This window comes from Cyprinus carpio, chromosome B3, assembly GCF_018340385.1.
Source record: "Cyprinus carpio isolate SPL01 chromosome B3, ASM1834038v1, whole genome shotgun sequence".
NCBI classification, from domain to species: Eukaryota; Metazoa; Chordata; class Actinopteri; order Cypriniformes; family Cyprinidae; genus Cyprinus; species Cyprinus carpio.
The window spans coordinates 25,509,749-25,535,522 of record NC_056599.1 but is presented as its reverse complement, the minus strand read 5'-3'; the positions used below and the strand labels follow the sequence as shown (position 1 = coordinate 25,535,522).

General features: G+C 36.8%; 3 protein-coding genes across 4 annotated transcripts in view; 1 reads left to right on the top strand and 2 right to left on the bottom strand.

Annotated features, from left to right (window-relative positions):
• Positions 1–6,679, bottom strand: part of LOC109053832 (protein CLEC16A-like) — a 53,674-nt gene extending 46,995 nt beyond the window's left edge. The window contains 8 exon segments of the mRNA XM_042720408.1: positions 64–238; positions 379–502; positions 1,275–1,280; positions 2,935–3,040; positions 5,213–5,361; positions 5,454–5,587; positions 5,678–5,806; positions 6,474–6,679. Of these exon segments, the coding sequence (XP_042576342.1) occupies positions 64–238; positions 379–502; positions 1,275–1,280; positions 2,935–3,040; positions 5,213–5,361; positions 5,454–5,587; positions 5,678–5,806; positions 6,474–6,547 (897 nt within the window). The 5' untranslated portion in view covers positions 6,548–6,679.
• Positions 6,680–6,773: 94 nt separating this feature from the next.
• Positions 6,774–8,176, top strand: LOC109060256 (dexamethasone-induced protein homolog). The gene is made up of 2 exons (XM_019077410.2): positions 6,774–7,646; positions 7,720–8,176. Exon 1 carries the CDS (start codon positions 7,209–7,211, stop codon positions 7,476–7,478), a length of 270 nt encoding a protein of 89 aa, XP_018932955.1. The 5' UTR covers positions 6,774–7,208; the 3' UTR covers positions 7,479–7,646; positions 7,720–8,176.
• Positions 8,177–8,881: 705 nt separating this feature from the next.
• On the bottom strand, positions 8,882–25,697 carry LOC109060257 (MHC class II transactivator-like). 2 transcript variants are annotated; one of them, XM_042720407.1, is made up of 20 exons: positions 24,432–25,697; positions 19,289–19,339; positions 19,131–19,184; positions 19,015–19,041; positions 18,217–18,294; positions 18,079–18,129; positions 17,838–17,972; positions 17,665–17,757; positions 17,515–17,565; positions 17,316–17,429; positions 13,519–13,584; positions 11,754–13,437; positions 10,839–11,018; positions 10,622–10,687; positions 10,458–10,538; positions 10,249–10,332; positions 10,049–10,132; positions 9,854–9,937; positions 9,578–9,661; positions 8,882–9,244 (listed from the first exon to the last, which is right to left on the bottom strand). In XM_042720407.1, the coding sequence occupies exons 1-20, from the start codon at positions 24,751–24,753 to the stop codon at positions 9,169–9,171; spliced, it is 3,465 nt and encodes a 1,154-aa protein (XP_042576341.1). In that variant the 5' UTR covers positions 24,754–25,697; the 3' UTR covers positions 8,882–9,168. The 2 variants fall into 2 exon arrangements, with proteins under 2 accessions (XP_042576341.1, XP_018932956.2); XM_019077411.2 differs by lacking the exon at positions 24,432–25,697 and adding an exon at positions 19,751–20,457.
• Positions 25,698–25,774: the final 77 nt, after the last annotated feature.

Genomic DNA, 25,774 nt, shown 5'->3' with positions numbered 1-25,774 from the left:
ATAAAGACTAGCCTACTAGATGTATGCTAGTTGTTTTCCAGACAAGTGCGGTTGTGTCCTCACCTGCTCTTGACTGACCAGAGAGTACACGTAGAGGGGAAGGAAGAGGCGGTTGAGCAGGTGGTCGGTCAGCACGTCACTGAGAAACTCACAGTTGATGATGAGGATGTCGTTCAGATAGTGAAGATGGTCCAGGTGCTCAGCTACCAGATCGCTGAGTTTTCCTCTGTTTTTATGTCTGATGAGAATTTAATCAGAAAAAAAATAATGAGCAGGCTATTCTGTGAATTCAGATTTTCAGTGCTCAGATGTGGTCTGTAGTGACACCTATTGGTGCGGAGGTGAACTACACATAAGAAGGTGTCACGAAAACCTTACTCTTCATCAGTCTGCACACACTTGTCCAGCTCGATGACATGGCTGCCTATGAACCAGACCAAATTGGAGAAGTACGGCACGGCTGTTTTGTCCCGGATGTAGTGTAGCATGTGCTGGTTGTCTACTGCGGAGCAGGACCAAAATGAAACACGGTTACTCACAAACAGACAGAGAGACAGGAAACAGCCACAGTGACATTAGGTTTACTGTAACTAATAACACAACAGTGGCAGACTTACTGACGGCAAGTGGTCTTTAAAAAGCAATAGTTAATTACAGAGCAATGTGCAATGTGAGTGGTCAGATGTTGGAGGGTTATGTTAAATAAGTCGCTAAACGAAGCTAGGCTGCAGTATATTTGATCCTAAGCAATATAAAAAGTCCTTTACTAAGCATGCTGAGTGTATTAGATCCTGTGAAATGTATCTAAACTTATAAAGGCTCACTATGTAATAAATAGTAACAAATAAATAGGGGTCTAACTGCTCAAAAGTCCTTTGCATGTGCCGCTAATAAACTGAATATAAACAAAAAATGGGCCTGTTTATGTTTGTCTTGTCAGGTAAGGAATAATTTAGGAGTTGATGGGTGGATTATAATGTAGGTTGATATGCATCTAGCACTGTAGATATTATAATAATCAATGCTCAATGAACCTCCAGGATCTTTTTAAAAAAGAAATTAAACTAAAACACACACATACAACTGATACTGCCAAAAATCAAGCCAAACAAGAGGGTTTAAATGAATGCACCAATGTGCGACAGTGCAAATGAGTGTATTTGTTAACTACTATCAGGGTGTGAATTGTACACTTGTGTACACACAGACAAAAGAAGCATCTGTGAGAAAGAAAAAAAAATACAAGTACAAAGTTCTGAATTTAACCAACTTACATGACACTGGAATAAGGCACACAGGAGTCACCATAGAGGGAGAGGGGAAGAACAGACAAAGGATTAAACAGGATGAAGGGACTGAGCTAGTGGAGCTCTGGGCCCTAGAGGCCAAAAGATGAAACCATCACACCACCTTAGTGGCTGGTACTAAACCTGCACAAAAGAGCATCTGGAACCAAGAACAGCCTAAAACACTAGATATATCAACCAGATCCATGCTAAAAAGCAAAGCATACCACCCAACTACTTTTTCTGACAATCAGGGATTTTAACTGCATTTTTGCAGTTAATTCAGTGCATTTATAATGTAATTAGCCATGTGATCTGCCATATCAAGAAACCACAGATAGTACATTTAACACTTAAAAATGTATGAATGTTATTGCATTACATAAAATCTTGAAGACACATGGTGCACTGCAGTCACAAAGGACTCAGACGACACATACTTAAGTTTTTTTAATTTATCCACATTGACCGACCACGTTTATAATAATCATACAAAATATTATGGGTGACCACGTTGTTTATATTTAGCCTACATATTATTAAAAATAATATAAAATAAAATAGATGGTTTGGATGTTACTACAAGATTTTTTAAGACACTTTTTCTTTATTATTTTTTTATCTTTATTTTATAAGTTATATTTTCTTTTTAACATTGATAAAAGTAAGTTGGCAGTAAGTAAACAAGATTTTTTTTTGCGTTTGGGTGAATGTATGTAGCCAAACTGTCTATTGGCTTTATGCTGGAAAGCACTTTAAATGTTCTACAGAAATAAAATGTGTACTGTATTGTATTGTAGGTATGTACAACCTGTTTACAAATGATCCATAACAAGTCTACATTAGTTAAATGATGCAATGTCCCACTGCTGATCTGAACTTTTAAGATGAGTACTTTTTTTGTAATCAGTCTGGCAAAATGTAGACTGATATCTAATCATATCCAATATATATATATATATATATATATATATATATATATATATATATATATATATATATATATATATATATAATATATATATATAGCGGTTATTGAAAATATTATTAATTTAATTTTCATATGTAGACATATTATCCATGTAGGAGCATCCCTATAAAATATTACACCAACTGGCTTGTTTAAAAAAAAAAAAAAAGACTTGTAAAAGGTTGTTTATTCAATGCAATGACATTTAAAAACTTTTAAGTGTTGTTTGCATCTCCAAATATTATTTAGGGCCACTGAATGCACATTAACATCTGTAACATGCACCTACGGCAGTTTGACTTCAACAACTTTAATGATCTCTGTAGGGAACAGCTGATTAGCTATAAGACTGACCGCAATTCAAGGGCAAGTGCCAAGCAGATGGTAAGAAAGGTTAAGTCAGTTATACAAGAGGAAGAAGGATTTCTATACAAGCTCAAGCCAGAGAAACAGATCAGCAAAAGCCCTTCAGTCTTCAGCATGTGACCATACCCAAGTGAAACCCCAGTCTGCCCGTGCATGCGGTTGGAGTCAGCAGCGATCACTAAATGTAAGTGTGTGCTACTCACGGATGGCAGAACAGCGTCAGCATGCCCATGCATCAGAGGCATGACAGAGCGATTGACAGAAGAGAGGAGGATCAGGCGGCAGCAGCAGCTGAGTCAGGGCTCTACTCACCTTTGTACACATTGAGTGTGATAGTCCTGACCGCGATCCTGACCATGCTCTCTGGGTGGTTGAAAAACTTAATGGCCTCCGTGTACAGGGCAAAATCATTAGTGTGCTAGAAGCATGGGAGACAGAGAGTGAGGCCGTCAGCGAGGAGGATTAGCTCAGAGAGAGGAGAGCTGCAATTGGTGACGTAAAAAAATCCCTGCACTTGTATTCTCTTATGTGAATCCAGAATGTCTACAGAGCAGAAGAAATAGCCACATAACATCACTGACACTGAAAAGTGTCGTGAATGCAATGCTACACTCTTAAAAATAAAGTTGCTTCACGATGCCATAGAAGAACCTTTTGTCTAAATGGTTCTATAAAGAACCTTTAACATCTGAAGAACCTTTCTGTTTGACAAAAGGTTCTTTGTGGCGAAAGAAGGTTCTTCAGATTATAAAAAGGTAAGAAAGAGATGGTTCTTTAAACAACCTACGTATGACTGAATGGTTCTTTGTGGAACCAAAAACAGTTCATCTATGGCATCGCTTGAAGAACCTTTTGAAGCACCTTTATTTTTAAGAGTGTAACTGGGGTAATCAAATTAAAATGGGTATCTAATAAATTTTTGTTATATATAGTTCATACACACACCGCACCTCAATAATGTTGTCACTCTTCTCCTCCTTTTTTCTGTAATGCAAACTGCGGGTGTATTTATTTTGTATGTACAGTACTGTTCAAAAGTTTGAGGTAGGTAGGTTTTTTTTTAAATGTAAAGAAGTGTCTTATGTTTACCTAGGCTGCTGTATTTGATCAAAAACACAAACAGTAATATGGTGAAATATCATTACAATTTAAAATAAATAACAATCATTTATTTTTATATATTTTTAAAATTGCAATTCATTCCTGTGATGGAAGTGAAGCTGAATTGTCAGCAGTCTTCAGTGTCACACAGTCCTTCAGAAATCATATGCTGATTTGCTGCTCAAGAAACATTTCTCACTATTATCAATTAATATTTTTGTGGAAACTATGATACATTTTTTTCAGGATTCTTTGATGAATAGAAAGTTGTAATGTAAAAGCATTTACTGTCACTTTTGATAAATTTAATGCACCAATAATGAACAAAATAACTTCTTCCAAAAATTACCCCCATATATTATATATATTTTGTTATTATGCTGTGGTAAAAATATATTCATAGCTATCAGTGGCTCCGTATGTTAAACATAAGAATAAAGAAGAAATACGGAGTAATCTGAAAATATAGACAAAATACAAACTAGCCATGCAATTGTATTATTTATTTATTAGTTAATTTATTTATTTATATCTATATTTGCAGAACAATTTTCAATGTGGCTCATCCAATAATAATTTAGAGTTGGACCTATTCATTGTCACTCCTTTATTAAGTGATATAAAATTATTTATGCTGTGATATAAGATTTAGATAATTCATCTACTAAGCATATGTCTACATTTGCTAATATTAGTTCGGTCAGCAATTCTAGTTAAACACCTACAATCTTTTTTGTGTACCACAAGGTTCCAAAATGTTACTACGGTTATTACTATAACAATTATAATGAGTTCATATGAGACTCATGTGTCTCCTCAAGCAATGCGGCTGTCACGCCCAAAACGTCACTTTGTTAATGTGTCTATAAAACTAATTCATCTCATCTCATTCAGTTACATTACTCTGACCTTGGTTTACACTGTCAAGGCAAAAGCCGATTTCTTAAGTCTTTAACAGATTAAACAGTAGTTTTAGTATATTTCTGTAAAAAGCTTGTCTTAATATGCACTGGTTTACATTTTACATTAAGAGAAAGTCAATCAGTGCAGCATCAGATCTCTCATAGAGCAAATCCTTCCATGCAGGCCCTCTCTATTCCTGACACCTATGATTAACAGCATCACAGGTGCCACGGAATAAAGAACACACGACGGTTAAATACAACCATTGACAGTACACCAATAACTTCCCCCTATACAAAGGAGCCCCCAAACATCTCCGTCACCTTCCAATCCACATAAAACAGTTGTAAACTTACAGCTGGACTACATTTGTCCAAAATGAAAGAAAAATAACTGCTCAAGTTGCAAGAACACACAGGAAACACGGTTTTACGAAGTCACAGTGAGCTGTCAGCTCTTCCTGAAAGTGCGCTACGGTCTGTTACACTGAGAATGAATGCGAGCCCACAAATAAAAGCCCCCTTCTGCTTTTAGTCGATAAACTGTCATGTGAAAAATGACAGTTGCCCTAGTTAGTGCACCTTACCTCATTGTAGAAGAAGTGCACTGTGTGGTTGTTGAGTTTCAGAGACAAAGTTTTCAAAAAGGAGATATAGTAGGCCATGATTTCCTCATCAGAGAAGTCAAACTTGTGCACAATGATGGAATTAACGTGATTATTGGACAGCAAATAATCTAGAAAAGGAAAGACAACATATAATATGCTCAGGACATAAACATGAAATTAAAAAGCATAACATTTGAACTTTGTCCGGGGGTGTACTCACAGAGAGAAGTCTCATGACTGATGTTCTCGAAAAGGATGTTGAGCGTTTGCAGAAGCTGGACACACACATACCGTCCGGATTTCTGCCGAAGTATGTTGAGGAAAAACGCAAACATGTTCTTTTCCAAAAAGAAGCTACAAAAAAGAGAGAGCGAGAGGGCGAGACTTTGGTTTTGCATATTTTCTTAACGTGTGGAAACTGTCAAAACTGAAGGTGAAACTCACTCAAAGACAGAGCTGTCATTCTGATCACCCCAGATGAGAATCTCAGTGATGGACCGGATAGTTTCCACCAGAAGATTTCTGTTGTGATCAGTCACTGTTGTGTTCTTTGTCAGGACATGGTACATGTACCTAAAAAAATAAATAAAAAATAAATAAATAAATGAATAAATTATATATATATATATAATGATAGAGAAGAAATATATATATATATATATATATATATATATATATATATCTACATATATATATATATATAATGATAGAGAAGAAATACTTCTTAAATGACACAATACATTTCATATTAAGAGCGCAACTTATAATTAATTATAATTTATTTGAGATCGTAACGACCATAAATGCTTTCTGCATATTAGAAATTAGTGTAAGTGACATATTTAATTAGACACTGTCGCTGCTTTTAAGATATAAACCCAGCATTTTCACTCAACTATATGTTAACGTGGCTAAAAACAAAGTAAACTGACCACCTAGGCAGCATTTTTTGGGCATCATATGTCCGAATGTATGTATATGTCCACAAAAATGCTGTCTTGGTAGGCAGGTCACTAGGTTTTGACACCCAGCCTACTGCTTCACATACAGTTTTGCTCTTGTGTTCTCAGTTTTACATCGCAAATAAATCCTGCCGTGAGTAATATAAATGTTAACATTTTTAAACTGACTATTGGTGGCTTTCCACATTCATGACAAACACCGACTGAGTTTAAAAAGCTTAAACTGCACGAGCTGAGCTGGCTAGCGAATTAGCTGCAAAAGGTCTATAAAAGCTTACTTCAAATGGTCCAAAGAATGAATGTTTTTGGACTTCCCCTGCCCTCCGACCCAGCTCCTTGAACGGCCGAACATTTTTCGGTTCTTCTGTTTCGCACTATGTATGTTTTTAACACAATTTGCTAGGCGAATGGATCCATATCCGCCGAAGAGAAGGCCCAGAATCCTCACATGAAAACATAGCTGTCGTCCTTTCGCTCACGGCAGCCCAAACCCCAGCGCGAAGCCATTATGGGAATTGTAGTTTATTATGGAAGTCATTACAGTGCGTTCGAACCAAGTCACCCGACCATCTCGGACTCAACTTTCCCAGAGTTCCGTGCGAATGCAACGGCTTTGGTGAAGTCATGAGAAAGCGCCGTTTGTTTTTGTTTTTCACGCGTTATAAATCTCCTCCGAGCCTTCAGATGATTTTTATTTATGCCTTTTATTCGTCGCCGGGCTTTTAAGAGGGACACGGGATAGTCCTTAAGTCAAATTGCAGCGCTTTGCCCTTGTAAAAATCAAACATGCCTTTCTTCACTAACTTATTTGCTGTATGAGTCAGTGGAAACATAACGTTAACGTTACTTACGTTGAACGGATTGCAGGGAAAATCCTGCTGAAAAGAGAGCGGCATTCACCGAGTTTGAGTGAAATGGATGGATAGACGCTTCCAAACTGACCTGTCTCATATAAAGTGTGGTTAAATGCTTTTAATTCGCTCAGTGAGACTGAAACATATGTTCTGGAGTCTATGACACACTCAGTTTCCTCTCGCTTAGATTCAGTGGAATCGCTAATCAACGAGCTTCCATATATGTTTTATCTCGGCCTGTTTTTTGTCAATGTCTTAATTCTCTACTATGCCTTCTTAATGGAATACATAGTCCTTAATGTAGGGATAGTGTTCTTGCCAGAGGATATGGACCAGGCACTGGTGGATTTGGGTGTGCTTTCTGACCCAGCCTCAATTCCATACGACACAGACACAGAGCTGGATGGTTTTGACGGATATCTGGAATAAACCAACCATGACTGACACTTCCAGCCGAAGCTTTCGTGGGGAAGTTGTCCTCTGGCCGATTCATTCGGTTACTGGAGAACCATCGTCAAAGGGAACTGCATATGATCTCTGCAGACATAAAAAGATGCTGCAAAGGTCACCTTATATAAAAGTGACTTTCATGAATAAGTAAGTAGTCCGTTTTTAAATGATGATTCATACTAAAAAAAATACATGTGCATTAAGTGTCGTGTGTCCACAGGCTGTCCAGGCTCAGAGGACTGACCTGCAAGCAAGCCATTGTGCCACATGGAATATTTACCTGGAACAGATAAGCCAAAAACGGACAGTGGGGTTTTCCACTGTCTCTTCAGAGATCAAATTCAGGCACTAACCACTACCGTGGATATAAATATTACAGTAGCCTATTTATTTTTAGTTTGCCGTTCAGCACTCATGTAGGATTCTGTGTCAGCTCTGCAAGGGCTTGCTATTACTCTGTAGGCAGAACCCTTATACGTGGTTAGCCTCGGCATGTTTTCACTTCCTTTAATACTAATTTAAATGAGCAATACGTCATGAGACAAACTTGGTGTCTGAATAAGTGTTCTGGGTTTTTTCTCACTTAGGAATCGCATATTTGCGACAGCCTGAGAATGATATATTTGACTGAGGTTCGTTTATCCACTCAATATATATTTAATAAATGATTACTTTCACTTTGTGTTGCCATGGTGTCATTTTTGACTTTCAAATATGCCTTCGTGTGTAACAACTGACTTGTATCACAACAACTGACTATGAAATCACAGTTGTTTGCTTAAAAGATAAAGTCAGTGACCAAAATCTAATTTAAAACACGTGCCGATTTCTTAGAAATGTGCTATTTAGAATTATGTTAGTTTCGTATGGTTTCGAAAAACATTTGTCCCATTTTTAAGAAAGGTTTCAGTTTAGTGAATCATGTGGCATGCGTTCATCAAGTAAAAATTAATGCACATGTGTTGGATAGTCTGGGCCTTCATGCTTCAGATTGGAATTAATTTATGAAATATGCTTCAAAAACCTTTAATCTATCTTCAAAGTATGCTTCTACTCCTGTTAGGCTAACTTCAAATAGGGCTAAGCAGTGGCCTTGAAATTTAGGATATTATAGGTTGTTCTGTAATTTTGATTTACACTATATAAATCAAGAAATTTAAAACATGCTCATCATAGAAAAGCTGAGAGGTGTATTCAAGTCATTGTATGTATGCATTTCATTTTATTGTACAGATTTTTTCCAGCCCCTGAAAACTGCAACTGAACAGATAATCAAAGCAGCAGTATTAACTAATGTTTAATTCAAATTATAATGAATTATATAAGCAACTACACATCTGATGTATCTGACATCTGTAACTGTCACAATCAAAAAAGCAGACTCAAAGAACTTGTATTTATTATAAAAAAAAATACAGTATAAAAAGTATTTTTAGTGCTGAGGAAGAGTATATCCACAAAAGTGTCAGAAAGTGCGAGTCAGTCATAACAGCGGTCACATGTACAGTCATTTCAATGAGAAAGTGAAACCACATTTTAAAGCAGTTTAGTGTCCTTGTTGACAAATGTTGATGAACTTTTGAATTTTATGGTTAATTATGCTTTTGTAAAAACAACAAAAAAAAAAACTTGTAACAGTATTCAGTATGTGGCCATTTTATAATGTGCGTCAAAGTGATCTTATCCGTGGATCTTGAAGACGGAGGTGTTCAAAAACTCCATATGGAATGCAATCATTCCACAGCCTAATAAGGAAGAAAGGAAAACAAGAAAATTTGCATATCAGGAGTTATGTAATGATACTAAATGCATGAACAAAAATGGCCAACGCATATTCTTGGTGACTGTGGTCAAATTATGGAGATAAACTGTATTGGCTAACTGTAGCAAGATCTCTTATTTTCTGTGTTTAAACTAGCTCAAATGTTGTACACAGTCTTGAGATGCTAGTATCTGATACCTAATTACAAGAAAAAGTTATCCAAGTAAAAGCTGATGTGCTGGCATATCAGACCACTACATTACATGTCCAAAAGGAGAGTAGATGCGAAATAAAAAAAATAAAAAAGGAGACTCACTCCAAGGACTTCATTCCTGTGCAGTTTTTCAGAGCAGCACCAAGCTTTTTAGCTCCAAGGTCTGTGAACTTGTTGAACGCAATGCTGAAAGTAAATAACAAGAAATGCATTGATATAATATAATATTATATAATAACTTGTATTTTTTTTTTTAAATGAGCATTAGAAGAGAATAGAAGTGAAAATGTATGTACTTAAAGGGTTAGTTCACCCAAAATGAATCTTGTTATTTAAATCTTTTTAAGAAGATTTAACATGATTTTAATAAATACTTACTTCAGGTCCAGCAGAAAATTCATGTCTGGTAAAGCCAAGGCCAGATGTTCAGCTCCAATGTCAGCAATTGCATTTCCGTAAAGGCTAGAAGTGAGGAATGTGGAATAATTTTGATAAAACAGTGAGGTCTTATAAACACTTCCAATATTCACATTTTACTTAATGATGGTAAATATATTTTGAGGGTGTCTGTACCTGAGGCTCTGTAGAGAAGGGACTGATGCCAAAGCTTTAGCTAGTTTCTCCACTCCTGCATCTCCAATGAGGTTTTGAGACAGACTGTGTGGTGGAAACATTGGACAGTTCAGTTGCGACACAGTTGTACCTTTACAAGTTTAATTTACTTTGGAAAACACAGTTTTGATATTTAAGGATATAGATGTTTCAAAACCTACTTTAGCAATTTCAGACATTTCAAATAATGTAAAACGCCAGCTAGCTTCTCAGCCCCAGAGTCTCCTATTTGGTTTTTCTCAAGGCTAAAAGACAAACAAAGAATCAAGAACATTTTTAAATCTTAAAAACACTGAAGGATTCTTTTTTTTTTTTTTTTCAATCCAATCATAGTTGTGAAACCATATGATATCCACAAATGAATACTCACTCCAGATGTTGGAGAGACTCAAGAGAAGGCAGGGCCTCTACCAGTTTAGGGAAAAGTTCAGGACCATTCTGGACTCCAAGTCTGCAATGCAGAACACAAGCACTTATTATAAAAACAACACAATGTATACAAGGACACAGAGAGAATCGAAACAGGACCCTTACTCAAATTCCAGTCTCTGAAGATGCCGGAGGGCTGGCACACCTTCATCCAGTGCAGACACAGGTTCACTGAAAGTACAATCATACTCCTTATCAACAGCATCATTTTATGCTATTTGAAGTGAAGAATATGAATGAGAATGGCATTGGTCAGCTATAAATATTAGCTTTATTTTTATAGTCATCAGACTTCCTATCAAACACAGATTTGATGGTGTACCTCATTGGTAGCTTCTTCTCTCTGTGAATTTGGACAAGGACAGGCAGGCTCTCTATGTGATACCCTTCCGTTGCCTTGAATGGGTGCAAGGTGAATTTCTCAATGGCACTTTTCAGGTTCAGTTCATCATTGCTTCGATGCAAGTCCTCCCATAAGCCAATGGTGTCTGCTGTATGTGCCCTAATGGGAAAACAAACAATAATATGGTAAACAAACAACATGATATATAAATCAAAATCTTATGCTTAAAGCAATAGTTCATTCAAAAATTAAAATTCTGCTAGTTCCACAATTCTGTTAGTAAAACACGAAAGCAGAAGTCATTTTTTTCATGCTTATTTCCATGCAATTACAATTCATTTTAAAAAAGGACACAAATTATCATAAAAGTTGTAAATACAATTTTCCAGAATCATCATTATTTACTGACAGTCTTGACATCCGTCTTAGCTTTCATTTCCATGTTAAAGAAAAAAAAAGTAGTGAACTAATGAATCTGATTAGTCTTCCTGCTAATCAATTAGATGATAAACAGCTCAAAAGAATGATTCATTCATCAATGTATGAATTATGAACTAACCATTATTTGGAGTCACTTGATCTGGTTCGTTAATTAGTCAAATCTTTCACATGAATCATTTGCTCAGTGAATAACTATTTAAATTTAGTTTTGATCATCACACAGTAGACTACTTTCATGACGCCTTTACATCTTTTTTGATGCTCATAAGCTTCCCTACACTGTAATTGCACAGGAATTTAAAAAGTCTTCAAAAATTCAATTTTTGTATTTCACTGAAAAAAGTCAATTATATAAGTCATTCAGGTTATTATGAACTCAGTGTTATGACGATTAAATGATGACAATTTTTAAGTGAGCTATTCTTTGAGCAATGCACTTTGACAGCTTCTCACCAAAATGCTTTGATACATTGGAGTCCCACAAGCTCTTTCAGGCCACTGATGGGAATGCATGTATCTTGCAGGTTAATGGAGAAGGTCCGCTTCAGCGTGCTGGCATACTGAAGGAGGTGGCATATCACGTACACGTCCGATGGGCAAAGCTGCGTCCCATAGAATGACAGATTGTCAGGCAGGTTCTTCAACAGCAGTTTGGCAAATTTGGCGCTGCTGGTCTCGTAAACACAATGAAACAGTTCTAGCAACCTTGCAGGAAGCAAATCATTAGGCTTCATGCTCTCCAGATGGGTTTCGACAGCCTTTCTTTTGGCTTTTATGTTGACACTGCTGTCCAGGATGCTGACTCCATCAGGGGCCTTCTGGAAGACCAAGCCCGTGACAAACCTTTGCAGCACGTCCTGCGACTCTCCCTGAACCTTTCGTTTCTTCTGATGGACTACGCTGTTTGCCACCACCATTTTTTCGTTCACCTGTTTAGACTGTACCAGATGCACAGCGCTCAGGAGGTTCTGAGTGAAAAGGTCTGCAAAGTGGTTTTTCTGACACTCAGATGTTTTGAAGGATGTAAGTATGCCACTTTTAAGAGCGCAGTCCAGCAGCTCTGTAGAACTGGCAGGGTTTACATGTGTATCATGATTCTTGAATCCCTCCCATGCCATTTTGCACAATTGTGGGATGTCCAGCAGTTTTCTGTTTTTACACAATGAGCTATTTTCAAGGCTAGCTAGTTGCAGGTGCTTTGAGGTCGCTCTTTGGTACAAATCCGTGAGGGTTGAAGGCAAATCATTGCCGCTCTCTTGGTGCTCGAGCAGGAAGCAGGTAGTCCAACAAAGCAGCGGGTTGGAGCATAAACTGAATATGTATCTGTCATTCTTAATCTGTTTTAGTGCACTTTCTTGGAGGGAAGTGTTATCCCCGAAATATTTTGACGTATACAACTCAATGTCCTCAGGAGAGAAGCCACAAAGCTCCAAAAGGCTGTCCATTTTTCGCAGCACCTGATTTAAAACGTCTTTCGGCCTTGTGGCGATGAGAAGCGTGCAGCCTGAGAGGATTTCCTTTTGGAACAAACCAGAAAATAGCTGTTTGATTGTGTATTTAGTGTTTGTGTGTGATTTAGCAGGGGACTGGAGAAGCCCTTCAAAGTCTTTAATGTGATCAAAGCTGTCGAAGATAATGAGAACTTCATCAGGGCAGGACAGAATGTGTTTGAACACAGAGTCTGAGTCCTCGCAGCGAGGAGACATAGACAAATCCAACAGTAAACCTTTCAAGCTGCAGTTAGATTGTGTGAGGTCTAAAATTTTACAGTTCAACAAAAAAACAAACTGAAATTGAGGCAGGCTGCCGCTCGCCCAGTCCAAGCATAAACGCTGAATGAACGTGGTTTTCCCCGCTCCGGCTTTTCCAAGGAGAGCGAATGACTGTTTTGGTTTGGAATCACTGTTATGAAACAACTGGCTTCTGTCCAGCTTTGCTTTCTTTCGCTCTGAATCACTAAGGACGACCAGTTCTTTCTCCAGACACTTGTTTGCATTCTTGCCGGATTTGATAAGGAGTTTTCTCTGGACCAGATGTGCGTCCACGTAGTGTGATTCCATTCCCATTCCCCCACGCATTGAGCAGCAGACATCTCTCATGTAGGACTGTGTGTGATGTATGTAGTCCTTAACACATTCTGTAAAACAAACATTTATCATGTTTCACACGGTCTAATAAAGTAATTTAAGCTTACACAATGTTTAAATTGGTTTCTTACCTGGTGCTTCCGGGCGGATTTTCTTTTCTGCTTTTGGAGATGTGGAATCATTGTGTTTTTGTAGGTCTGTAATTTGCAAAACAAACAAGCAGTCATTCTGTGACTATATGCTCCTTTTCACAATTGTTAGTATATGCAGAGCACTACCATACAAATTTAATAATATAACACTTGTTGTCATGCCACTGGGGTTGAGATATGCTGTCCTAAGCATCCACTCACAGCAGCCCAACTCTTTTTATTTATTATTTTCTCACAGCCCCACTTGCAGGATTGCCAGTCGTTCTGTATAATATACGGAATTGTCCCATATTTAAGGCATCAAACAAGCGTCCCGTATGAAAGCTATAGTTTATGGAACGCAGTTTGTCTCGTATTTGCAAGTGAAATTCTCTGCCGGCTGTTTCCGCTTCACAGCAAGCGGGACTTACAGCAATTCCCTTCCACCATCTGCGTTTTGATTTTGCCAAATCAGTTTGGGTGAATGCAAACAACTTATAGATCATTAGCCCAACATCCAGCAAGGCAGGAAAACCTTTTATTGTAAGTAATAACTGTTGAACAGAGAAAAAATAGACTAAAAATGAACTTCTAGTGTATTCGTAAAGCTGGACCCAAGTACAAATCCAAGGACAAGAAGAAGCCCACTCTCTAAGTTTACTTTAATTGAAAAATACGCATTTTCTTTCATTCATAGGCTATATGGTTGCAATATTTAGGTCATAAATTTAAGTGCCGTTGTTTAAAAAAAAAATGCTTCATTGACTGATGTTTCATAGACATTCAGTTGTTATGGTTTCAGATTTCATAACCATTTGTATGTATGTAATTTCACAGTATTTTCACCTCCTAAATTACTACACTACTTGTGCAGTTATTTTTTAGAATAGGTAATTGTACATAAGTAGGTTAAGCAAAACAAATGTGATTATTTCCGAGAACTTTTTAGGCAGACATTATGGTACAGTACAAATATTTTGAGCTTCCCTTATTCTGTCCCTTATTTTCTTAGAAAGAATCACAATTGTCCCTTATTTCCCATTTCTAAAGTTAATTGGCAGCCCTAATGATGACATAATTATCTTTTGACTCCCCCGACAGAGGCACCTTGCTAAAAAAACATCAGTTGTTGAAGATATGAGAGCAAAAATTCAATGAATTACAAGGATGTAGGGAACAGTTCACTACTGCAAACGTAGGTCTATATACTGAGGTTTTAATTAAATTACTTTAATAGGCCTATAGTCAGTCGTGAACTAAAGTGTCTAAGGCTCCAGGGCTGAAAATGAGTCCCACTCCGGCCCTGTATAAGAATAACTGATATACTAGTCATGTGGTTAATTATTAGGCTAATAGGCCTTTTGAGATCATGCTCAATTAGCTGGTAAATTGCTAACTTGTGTCATGTCTGAAATAAATAGACACCTACAGTCAATAGATCATTCACATTTTGTTTAAAACAACTGGTAACACTTTAGTTTAGAGACCAATTCTCACTATTAACTAGCAACCATAGTACTACCATATTGGCTGTTTATTAGTACTCATAAAGCACATATTAATATCTTACTCTGCATGACCTTATTTTAGATCTCTTAATCCTACCCTATAACAAAACTTAACAACTTAGATTTTACTGAGGAGACAAGTAGTTAATAGTTAGAATATAGTGAAAATTGGACCTTAAAATAAAGTGACAAACCTTCTACACAGATAAACATTTGAATTTCTGTTCACTCAATTGTTTTTTGTTTAAAAATACAATGTTTCTAATAAAGTAACAATAACAATAAAATAAAACAAAATATTGGCCTAAAAAGTCACTAATGTGGCTGTTATATTAAGATCATATAACTGAATCTGAAGGTCAAGGTCATCTTTATTTATATAGCACCTTAAAACAATGTAAATGCAGACCAAGGTGCTTCACAGTGAAAAAAAACAAAAAACAAAAAATAAAAAGATGGCAGTCATACAAAAAAAAAAAAAGAAGAAGGAAATGATCACCCACCCAACTTTTGGTGTTATTTACAAAAGCGAGCAAATCAGATAAGGACTTTGACCCAGGTTTTATCAGCATGTATAATTAGGTGTAATCTGCAATCTTCAGAGATTCCTAAATGTAGTGGATAGGATAAGGCAAATAAAATCAACGAGCGACTGATTTAAAATGGCCTTCTCCAATACTTTTGATAAAAATGGCAAATATGAAAAGGGTCTATAATTGTTAAGGTCAGATGGATCCAGATTTGCTTTTTAAAGCATTGGATGAACCACCATGTGTTTAAAACAGGATGGAACAGAACTTGTTTGTAGAGAACTATTGATATCAGAGACAATATTAGGTGCAGAGTCAGACACTTCCTTATGCAATATAGCTGAAATAACATGAAGAGAGCAAGTGCTAGATCTTAAACTGGAGACAATATCCAGCAACTCTGAAAGCAAGATAGGATTAAAATATGAAAATGTAGCTGGACTTAAATGTAAATACCAGACCTTCTGAGGTAGATTCACTATAATCTGAAATTTAATACAACTGATTTTTTTTTTCCTACCAAAAAGTACCAGTTAATACCATTTTTTTTTTACATTTCCTTTGCCTATAATAATGATAATAATATCTTAACAGATAAACAAATAAAACAAATAAAAGCTTTACAGTTTTCTTTATTTTTTCAAAAGCTACAGTTTTGAACGATGACTTGCTTCTATCTGTATGACCAACCAGCATTGGTATGAGCATAGAAGAGTTGGGAAAACAATGCAGTGATCGCACTGGTGCCTCACGCACTCACACAACATATTTTTGTTACACCTATGTCTTTTGTTCACTTCATTTTACCGCAAATTCGTTTACAAACAAGGCATAATCTGATGCAGGATTTTCAGAAAGACTGAAACTAAAAGGTGATTCTGTGCCAACTATATTGGATCCAACAGTAATGCCGCAACACACAAGTTTTGACCTAAATCACAGCAGCGTCCATCTGTGAAGGATGTAGGCTGTCAAACATACACAACTGTTAGCCAATCATATCAGTGGGTGTTTACTTCTGAATCCAGAACAGAAAATAGCCTATTACTCCTAAATTATAATGTTTTTTGATGTAAAAATCTTGATAACATTATAAGGGGACCTCATCTATAATCATTATATTGACCCGCTTTCTTTCTAGATACCCACATTGGCCATTTAAAAACCCGTTTTTAACAACCTCTACTCTAAAAGTGTTCAAAGCAAAATAATTAGTCTTGCACAATCCTGTTTGGATGTGTGTAATCCTTTGTAAGGATGGTTATATGGTGATATGTGTATTTGTTTTTTCTTTTTCTGTTTCAGAAGTAATCCATTTATAGAATAATTTGCCCCAAAAGTGCATATCTATGGACATTCTGATGGTAAAAAAAGAGAGAGAGATGGGAGGAAAAATTATGTTTCAAAGTTTTTGGATTGTATTGTTCGCTCGTAAAACCTTTGCATTTCCCCTGAGAAACTTTGCGTTCGCTCACAAAAGCACTGAAATATAGTTTTTTAACACAAAAGCATTGAAACTGATCCTGAATATAACTTCCCCCATCTCATATTTTTGTCTCCTTAGGGGCTCTGTACAAATCTGCCATATTGTTACTATTCCGTCTGATGACACTAGTGCCGCAAAAAAACATACTTTAATAATAGAGGCACTAAAAAAATTGATTCTATTGTTTGTAGACCTTGTATCTTTAATAGATATATACACTTGGTTAAAACCTACCACAGACACATATTTGCTGTCATCAAACCCTGAGTTCACCTTTTGTAGGGGAGAGTGTGTCTACTGTTGGCGAACCCTGGCATGCGCTGTCTGAGGATGAGCCAACAGGAAGTACAGAACCAGTGAGTTCTGGCGGGGCAACTGTGCCAGTGGCTGGAAGATGAAGATTTCAGTTAACACACACCACAATACTGCTAACACTAAAAGCATAACTAGTCATGATCTATTTTTATCTTACCAGGTGAAAGAGGAAATATCTGAGCTCCCGGACTCACACACTGGGGTGACACTGCAGATATTAAATGTGAAATTAGAGATACAGTGCATAACATTAAAAGAACATGCAGGCGCATGCAGCTGTTTAATGATACTTTTACAGTTTACTCACCAATCACGTATGTAGGCCCTGTTGGAACCACAGTGCCGAATAGAGGCGGCGTATAAGGGCCGATTGTCTGGATGATTTGTAGTGGTGAACCTCCTGAGATATTTAAAGACTCATAGTCAAAGGTCAAGCCAAGGCATAGTTCCTTGAAATACAGTATGGAAACAGCTACTCACCACTAGGGGGCAGAAGAGGGGGGCTGAAAGGAATACGCAATACATGCTGGAATGGGGTTGGGCTCAGATGGAAACTACTCTCAGGGGCAATGGTGGGCGTACTTCCGTTTGAGGGACTTTCAGGGCACACTGTTGCTGCAATACATTAGGCAATTCATTTTACTTTTGGTTTATTAAACTGCGTTATCACAAATATATGCTTTGTTCCTTTTTTTTTTAAATAAGTAGACAGTTCTATTACCTTTTCTATTAGCAGTTGAATTACCTCGTTTTCTGCGGCGTTTGTGTACAACTATTGACAGATAGAAAACACTCCTGTTACTTACTGAATTCAATGCAGATCTTTTATTAGAGAACATCTAAGAGAAAATAGCATTACCTTTTGGCTTTTTGGCTGGCACTCCATCTAGGAAAGTAGCATCTTCTGGTATTGGCATGCAGGTTGTACTTATGTCACCTGTTGTTTGCAAAGCAGACATGAAAGACTCAGAGTCATAGTGGGACTCATTTTCATCCCTTGAGTTTCATGCCTTAGACCAGCACACTTTAGTTCACGAATGACTATAGGCCTATTAAAGTAATGTAATTAAAACCTCAGTATATAGACCTACATCTGCAATAGTGAACTGTTCCCTACATCCTTGTAATTCATTGTATTTTTGCTCACATATTTTCAACAACTGATGTTTTTTTAGCAAGGTTCCTCTGTCAGGGGAGTTAAAAGATAATTACGTCATCATTAGGGCTGCCAGTTAACTTCAGAAATGGAAAATAAGGGACAATTGTGATTCTTTCTAAGAAAATAAGGGATAGAATAAGGGAAGCTCAAAATATTTGTACTGTACCATAATGTCTGCCTAAAAAGTTCTCTGAAATAATCACATTTTGTTTTGCTTAACCTACTTATGTACAATTACCTATTCTAAAATGAATTTTAATGTCATACCAAAAAAAAAAAGTCATGGACCTGAGTAAATTGTATTATTATAGAATTGTGACTCCACAAGTAGTGTAGTAATTTAGGAGGTGAAATACGCATGAAAAAATATGCAAATGCATTATCAAACAGTCACTGGTTCCCCTTTATCTTCAAAAATGTTAATGTCATATGGGATTCAAGTGTGATTCTATTGAATATTTATTAATAATATTATTATATATTAATTTACAGTCTTACCTGGAAAGTTATCAAGGACGGTGGGATCTGCCAAGACATAAGAAAATCATTTATAGCCTTCATGACTTTAACACATTAAATAAAGCAATAAATAGGAAAAAATGAGTGAAACTGACCGAAATCATCTTCAATAGACTCGGGTGACTCGAGATATTTTGAGATGATATTATCTGTGAAAAATAGGAACAGAAGGTAAATCTTCCAGTTGAAAACTCAAGTGCCAAATACAGAGCTACGTTTGTTTACAAAGTAGTACTGTGCATCTATTACTCACCAGGTAAGAGTTCAGACATTAAGTCTGGGGCAATATCTTGCCATTCGGCATCTGTTTTAACAAAGTGACACATGACATTAAATAATGTTTTATTCGAGGCATAAAAGTGAAAACAAATAGTGTTGTTAGTAACCGCTTATAGCGGGGACGCGCAAGATGCTGTGAAGCGCGCGCTCCCTTGCTGTGAGGAAATATATATATATATATATATAAATCCCGTTTCAATTATAATGTTCTTTTGGACATTTTACATAAAATACAATATATATATATATATATATAAATCCCGTTTCTGATATACAAACAATTATCTGACTATTCAATTATAATGTTCTTTTGGACATTTTATATAAATGCCTGGTTTTATGCACCATCAAAGTAAAATAAGTTGCAGCTATTATGACGCAAAACGCATTACAAATATAAAACGGTCTAATAAATTAAAACTTCTTTGTACATTACCTGTTTCACATTGATATTCCATGTTTACTGAAGAATTATTAATCCATTAGGCTACATTAAAGCATAAAAAGTTTTATCCTGTAATAAGCGCTCGACGCGTCCTCAGATCAGGCAGGTTCAGGCATTCTGTCTGTCTGGCAAACACCAAAACTAGTTACACTTCACCGCTTACTTTTACTTTCAGTATGTGAAGGGAGTTGGTTTGGCACGGCAAAAACCAAACTCTGTCAGCCTCGGTCGTTTAGCAAATCTGATCTCTCACAAAGGACATGCATCCTGTGTCGTGTGGATAATTTTGCATATTTTTGAGATGATGGAGATAATGAACTGACACATTACATAGGCTATATTATTAGAATTGTTTATTTATTTGTATTATTATCTCTTTTTTTCCTGCTCTTGTCTTATTCAAATGCTGGCAGCTAATATAAAGTATTTTAAATTATTTTAAAAAGACAATATATGTATTTTTATAGTAAATTATTATAAAGAAAAAAAAGTTAATGTTTACTGAATCGCCATGTGATTAACTCTTGGTGAAATAGAGGGTCATGATGACTTAATGTCAGTAGCCTACATTATATTATATAATCCAGGGGTCGGCAACCTGCGGCACGCAGAGGGATAAGCGCTGGCACATAAGCATTAGGGAAAACTGCATACTGACGTACATTTTGAGGTAATAGCTTATCATAGTCACACAGCCTGTTAGGAGCTATAAATACTATTAAAGTGTGAGAATTAACTTGCGCTAGTCTAAGGACGCGCGCGACCTCTGCACATACTGGCGCTTCAGATCGGTCTAACAGCGCTCAATCAAGTATAGGTCTCTGCAGGAAAGTAATGGGAGTTACCAGATCAGGGTGTTTTTTAGACCATGATACCTGATTGACTGACGTCATAGTGATGTGGTAGTGTTTAGGGGTGGGTTTTAGGTAAAGGGGATCCTTTTGATTGCATGATTTAGAAACACCCCAGCAGTTTGAAAACACCCACAGAGGTCATAAACTGCTCACAGAGCGCGAAGCCTCAGTTCTCTAACAGCGCTCAATATCAAGATGACTGAGGTGGCCAATCAAATCAAAGTAGGCGGGGTTTACTGCTCACAGAGCGCGAAGCCTCAGTTCAACTTTAAAGAGGGCGAAGTAAGATAAAGCTGCAAATCATTCAATATTAGTCAACTTTTAACGATACGTTTACGATAGAAATGTTACCGACAGCTATATCCAGTGATGCAAACGACTAGAATTATTTATTTTTTCTCAAATATGGCCATTTTGAGAGAGAGAGAGAGATGTGTAAATTGTCTCTCCCTACAAACAATGAGTTAAGTCACTTAAAAACAGCGATTTTACCCCCCCTCCTTGCTGAGAAATATAATGTAGCGATTCAGTATCGATTAATAAAAGTCGCGTAGCGGCCTGAAAACAAGTTTATGAGCTTCTGAATGTTACTTTTTGCACAGCGCGGTCTCAGATCTCTGTGTGCGAGCGCTGTGTGTGTGCGAGCGCTGTGTGTGTGTGTGTACGCGCATCAATTAAAGCAGATTAATTAATATAGAACGGTGATTTAACTGAAGGTTTTAATGCATTGGCCTTGTCTCTCACACACACAAACACGCACGCACGCACGCACAAACACACACACACACACACACACAGTGATGTTTACACTGTTTATCTGTTATTCAAGAAACTTAACTTTTGAAAAGATTAAGGGTAGGTTGTGGGGGGGGGGGGGGTGGTGTGCATGGGGGGTTAACCAGAAGAAAAAAAAAAAAAGAAAAAAAATGGCACGTCATGTCTAAAAGGCCGACCCCTGATATAATCTAACAGTAAGGAACTCTAAAATATATAGTTTTTTTTTTTTTTTTTTAAAGAAGCTGGAAATAAAATAAAATAAAATTATGTTGACCCGAATTTTATTTAGGAGCTTGGCACTCCTATGCGGAAATGCCCTACCTAGGAGTCGCGGGTATTTTCCATTTTCTACTGTGCCCTTTCTTTTTAACAGACTGGTGTTATATAATACACACATTTATGCTTTCATAATGTAAATTATTATTTGACTTTCCAAAATCAACCAGCCAGAAAGAAAGAAAGAAGCGAAAATAAAACTCTTTGCAAATCCTAAAATAAGTCATTTACACAAGTTAGCTCCAAAAAACAAAAACAAAAAACCCCCCAAACATCTGATGCCACCCTGCCTCCTCCTAAAGAGAAACAAGAATATTGTGCAAGTATCAACAGACTGGTATGACACATACTTTGTTTATTTTAAGATTTTTATTATCATTGCCCAAACCATAAACTGTCTTGCTAACTGGCCTGGCTTGCTGGTGACATCACATTTACCCTAATTTACCACAGAATATCTCACAGTCAAGTCAGTTGTTCTACAGAAGAAGGGCGTCTACCATCAGAAGTTTTAGTGGCACCTTTTGGGTTTCACCCTGACATCGTTCAGTGTCCACTTGCATTTTGATCAGCAATCCCCACCGAAAGAAAAAAAGAAACTTCAGAAACTAACACAGCGTGCTTAGAAAGCAACTCTAGTGTCTGTGAGAGATCTAATTACAGGTGTGTTCTGTCAGGCAGTGTTACGGACATGTGGTTTGTGAGCTGCAACACAGCAATATTAAGCAGGTAAAGTAAATGTGGACAGTATTTACCTATATTTGAGTTTGCAGTGTTGTTTTAAATGTTATATTTCACACTCTCTTGTTGTAGAAATGTCATTCTTTGTGCAAAGGGTTAAAAGAGGGTACTTAAATGAAGCCAAAAGCTGCCTGTCCTTAATATGCAAATCCATCATTAAGATGTTTTTTACTAACAAACATTGCTACTGGCTAAAAATGAGTCCTCTATTAATAACATTGCCTCTCCAGTGAAAAAGCCATCTCATCTGAATCAGGAGAGAAATATGCACAGATTACACAATAAAAGTTCAAAAAAGTCCTAAACAAATATGAAGGTGGATTTTGATGAGAGGACTAAAGGAGGAACCTTTCACTGGAGGAAGTGTTATTATGATTCTGGACTGGTATTTTGGCCAAAAGCGACGGTTTAAAGTTAAACTCCTTGATGAATCTGTTTCTTACAAACACACAGCTTTTCACTTCACAGGACGTTCATTGATGGACTCAAGTCACATGGATTACTTGATGTTTTTATCAGTTATTTGATCCATTGATCTGACGGCACCCATTCACTGCAGAGGATCCTTTGATGAGCATAACACTAAATCAGTGAAGAAGCAAACCCATCTACATCTCGGATGGCCTAAGAATGAATACATTTGAACAAATTTTCATTTTTGATTGAACTATTTCTTTAACTGAATTATTATTCATAGAAATTAATCAAGCATTATTATCCTCAAGTTCTCATACTGCAAGACATTTGATGCATTTTATATAGTCTTTACATTGGCAGAACTGGCACTGAAGTTGGGAATCTGTGCTGAGACTGGGGTAAGATGGGTCACGCCTTGGTCAATGAAACTATTGTGCACTGTTTCTGTGGGCAGTGTTCTGACAAACTGTTTGTGAGGATGAACACTGTGAATAATGTGCATCTGTCTGTGACTGAAAAAATGCACATGAGAAAGTGATCTGCATTTTAATACTAAAAACATAAAGTAAATTTTAAATGGCAGACGATGAGCATATTTACACTTCATAATATAATACACATGAAAAATACACATTAACATTTCTGTTAATGCTAAAGAACAACACAATGCAGTGCAAAATTCAAAATACAGGAAAAACACCTATTAAAAAAAATCAAAATGGAAAATTCCTTCATATTAATACAGTACACTGTGCTCTTTTATTAAAGTTTTATTTTTGGCCTTTTTTATGCCTTAATTGGGACAGGACAGTAGAGAGCAGACAGGAAATCATTGAGTGGAGAGAGAGGGGAGCGTGATCAGAGAAGGACCATGAGACGGGATTCGAACTCGGGTCGCCACTAGCGAAGTTGCGCTGTATGACAGCACGCTAAACACGAGGCTATCGGCGCCGACCATTTTTACAGATTTTTTTTTTTTTTTGGAGTGAATGATGGCAAATTCTTCATTTATAAAACTGTGTCAAACACTTCAGGATGAGCAGTGACTAATGTGCAGCAAAATAAGACTAAAATGCATTAGTAATATGTTTGATTTAATACAAACAACTAATTTATGCTCATATTGTTGTCTGAAAAGCTAAATGTTCATGTATTTCTCAATAACATTGTCTTACATTGTCACGTAACCACTTTTTTTATTATTATTATTATCATTACTTATTCACTCCATGGCCAACTGAAATTTTATTTGATACTTAACATATAAATATAATGAAATTAGTCTCTTTCCTCCTTGCCAAAAATGACGTTTCCAAAAGTGGCTTTTTGCGGCGATGCCATGGAGGAACTATTTTTGGTTCTGCAAAGTACCTTTCAGTGAACAGTTCTTAAAACGGGTTTTCTTAGTGTTAAGAACATTTTAACCGTCTAAAGAACCTTTTTCCACTATAAAGAAAATATTGTGGAATGAAAAGCATCCACAGATTGACAGAACAATAAATGCCACTAAAACTTATAATAAGTTAGTGTAAAATATTATACATACTCCGTAAGTAGACAAAGAATAAATAAAAGATATTTAAAGTAAATAAAGATATTTAACTCACCAGAAGGAACCAAATCTTCCTCTTTGGAGAGTGCCAAATCCAAGATGCTTTGGCTGATGTCCCAGTTTTGCCAGATAGGCAAAGAGAGTCTTCTCGCCAGATCTTCTCCATCGTTACAAAAGACTTCACATAAACGCTGCTCTCCAATTTTCCCATCCTTGAAGAGAGACTGGTAATACTGGGTAGAGAAGACGTTGGCCTCGTGCAGCTCTCTGAGAAGCTCGTGCAGTAGGATAGGGCTGACCTGTAAAGCTTTTCTCACCTGAAACAATACCTCCTCAAATGGAACCATGACTGGACAGTAGCCGCGAGACCAGCTCATTTCAATGCTTCATTTCCTCCTTGTCACACCAAAGCCAATTATCTGTGCTTTTGTTCCTGGATAAAAAAGTCCCCTCTACAGACTCCATTTGTCTGTTTAATACTACACTGTGATTAAGGACAACCAGTTTTACCCAGGTCAGGTGAGGACAGTTTCACATGTAATTTTCCAGAAGAAAACTAATGGCGCTAATGTGCTGTGCATGGACAAATCAAGAGACCACATCTCCATCTCACTTCTCCTTTGTTACTAGGAAATAATATGGAAGAGATTACATATATATATACACACACATGCCATTAACAGATCCCAACCCCTACCACTAGTATACTACCATAAATGAATGAGCACAGTGTGTTCTACTCTTCACAAATTAAATGTATATTTTGACATACATCTGAAAAAAGAAAAACATTGATTTTGCAAGCAGTATATGGAGGTAGGAAGACACCAAGACACAGCCGAATACAACATTTGCATAACAACTGTCTACTGAGTATGCAGTTCTGAAGTTATTGAAACATGCAGGCGATGGAGCAGCTGAAAAGAGAATTTAATTTATAAATGTCAATTAATTTGCCCAAAATGGCAGCTGTGAGGTAAAGCGTGGCCGATGCTTTGAGGTGAACTGTGCCAGTGACTCGTCTAATAGTGAAAGTAAGTTCTGCAGCCAAATCAAAACAAAACAAAACAAAACACTACCACATTGTTCTTAAGGCAGCAGCCTTTGCGTTTGGATTCAGTTCAAAATCATTTCTGATCCTGTATAAAGACCCCTGAAAACCTCACAATGACTCTGCTCTGGCAGACAAACGCCTTCATAAACTGAAAGTGGAAATCCCCTGAAATTTAGATAAAGTGCTTACGGTAACAATTTGAATATTTTATGAAGAATCATATAAATACTCTTAAGTATATCAGAAAGGATGAAGTATTCGTTGGTTTGACCTACAATATACCAAGGAACAATGCAAAAGAGGTTCAAGTGTATATGTGTAACATATGAAACAGGTGTTTTTGC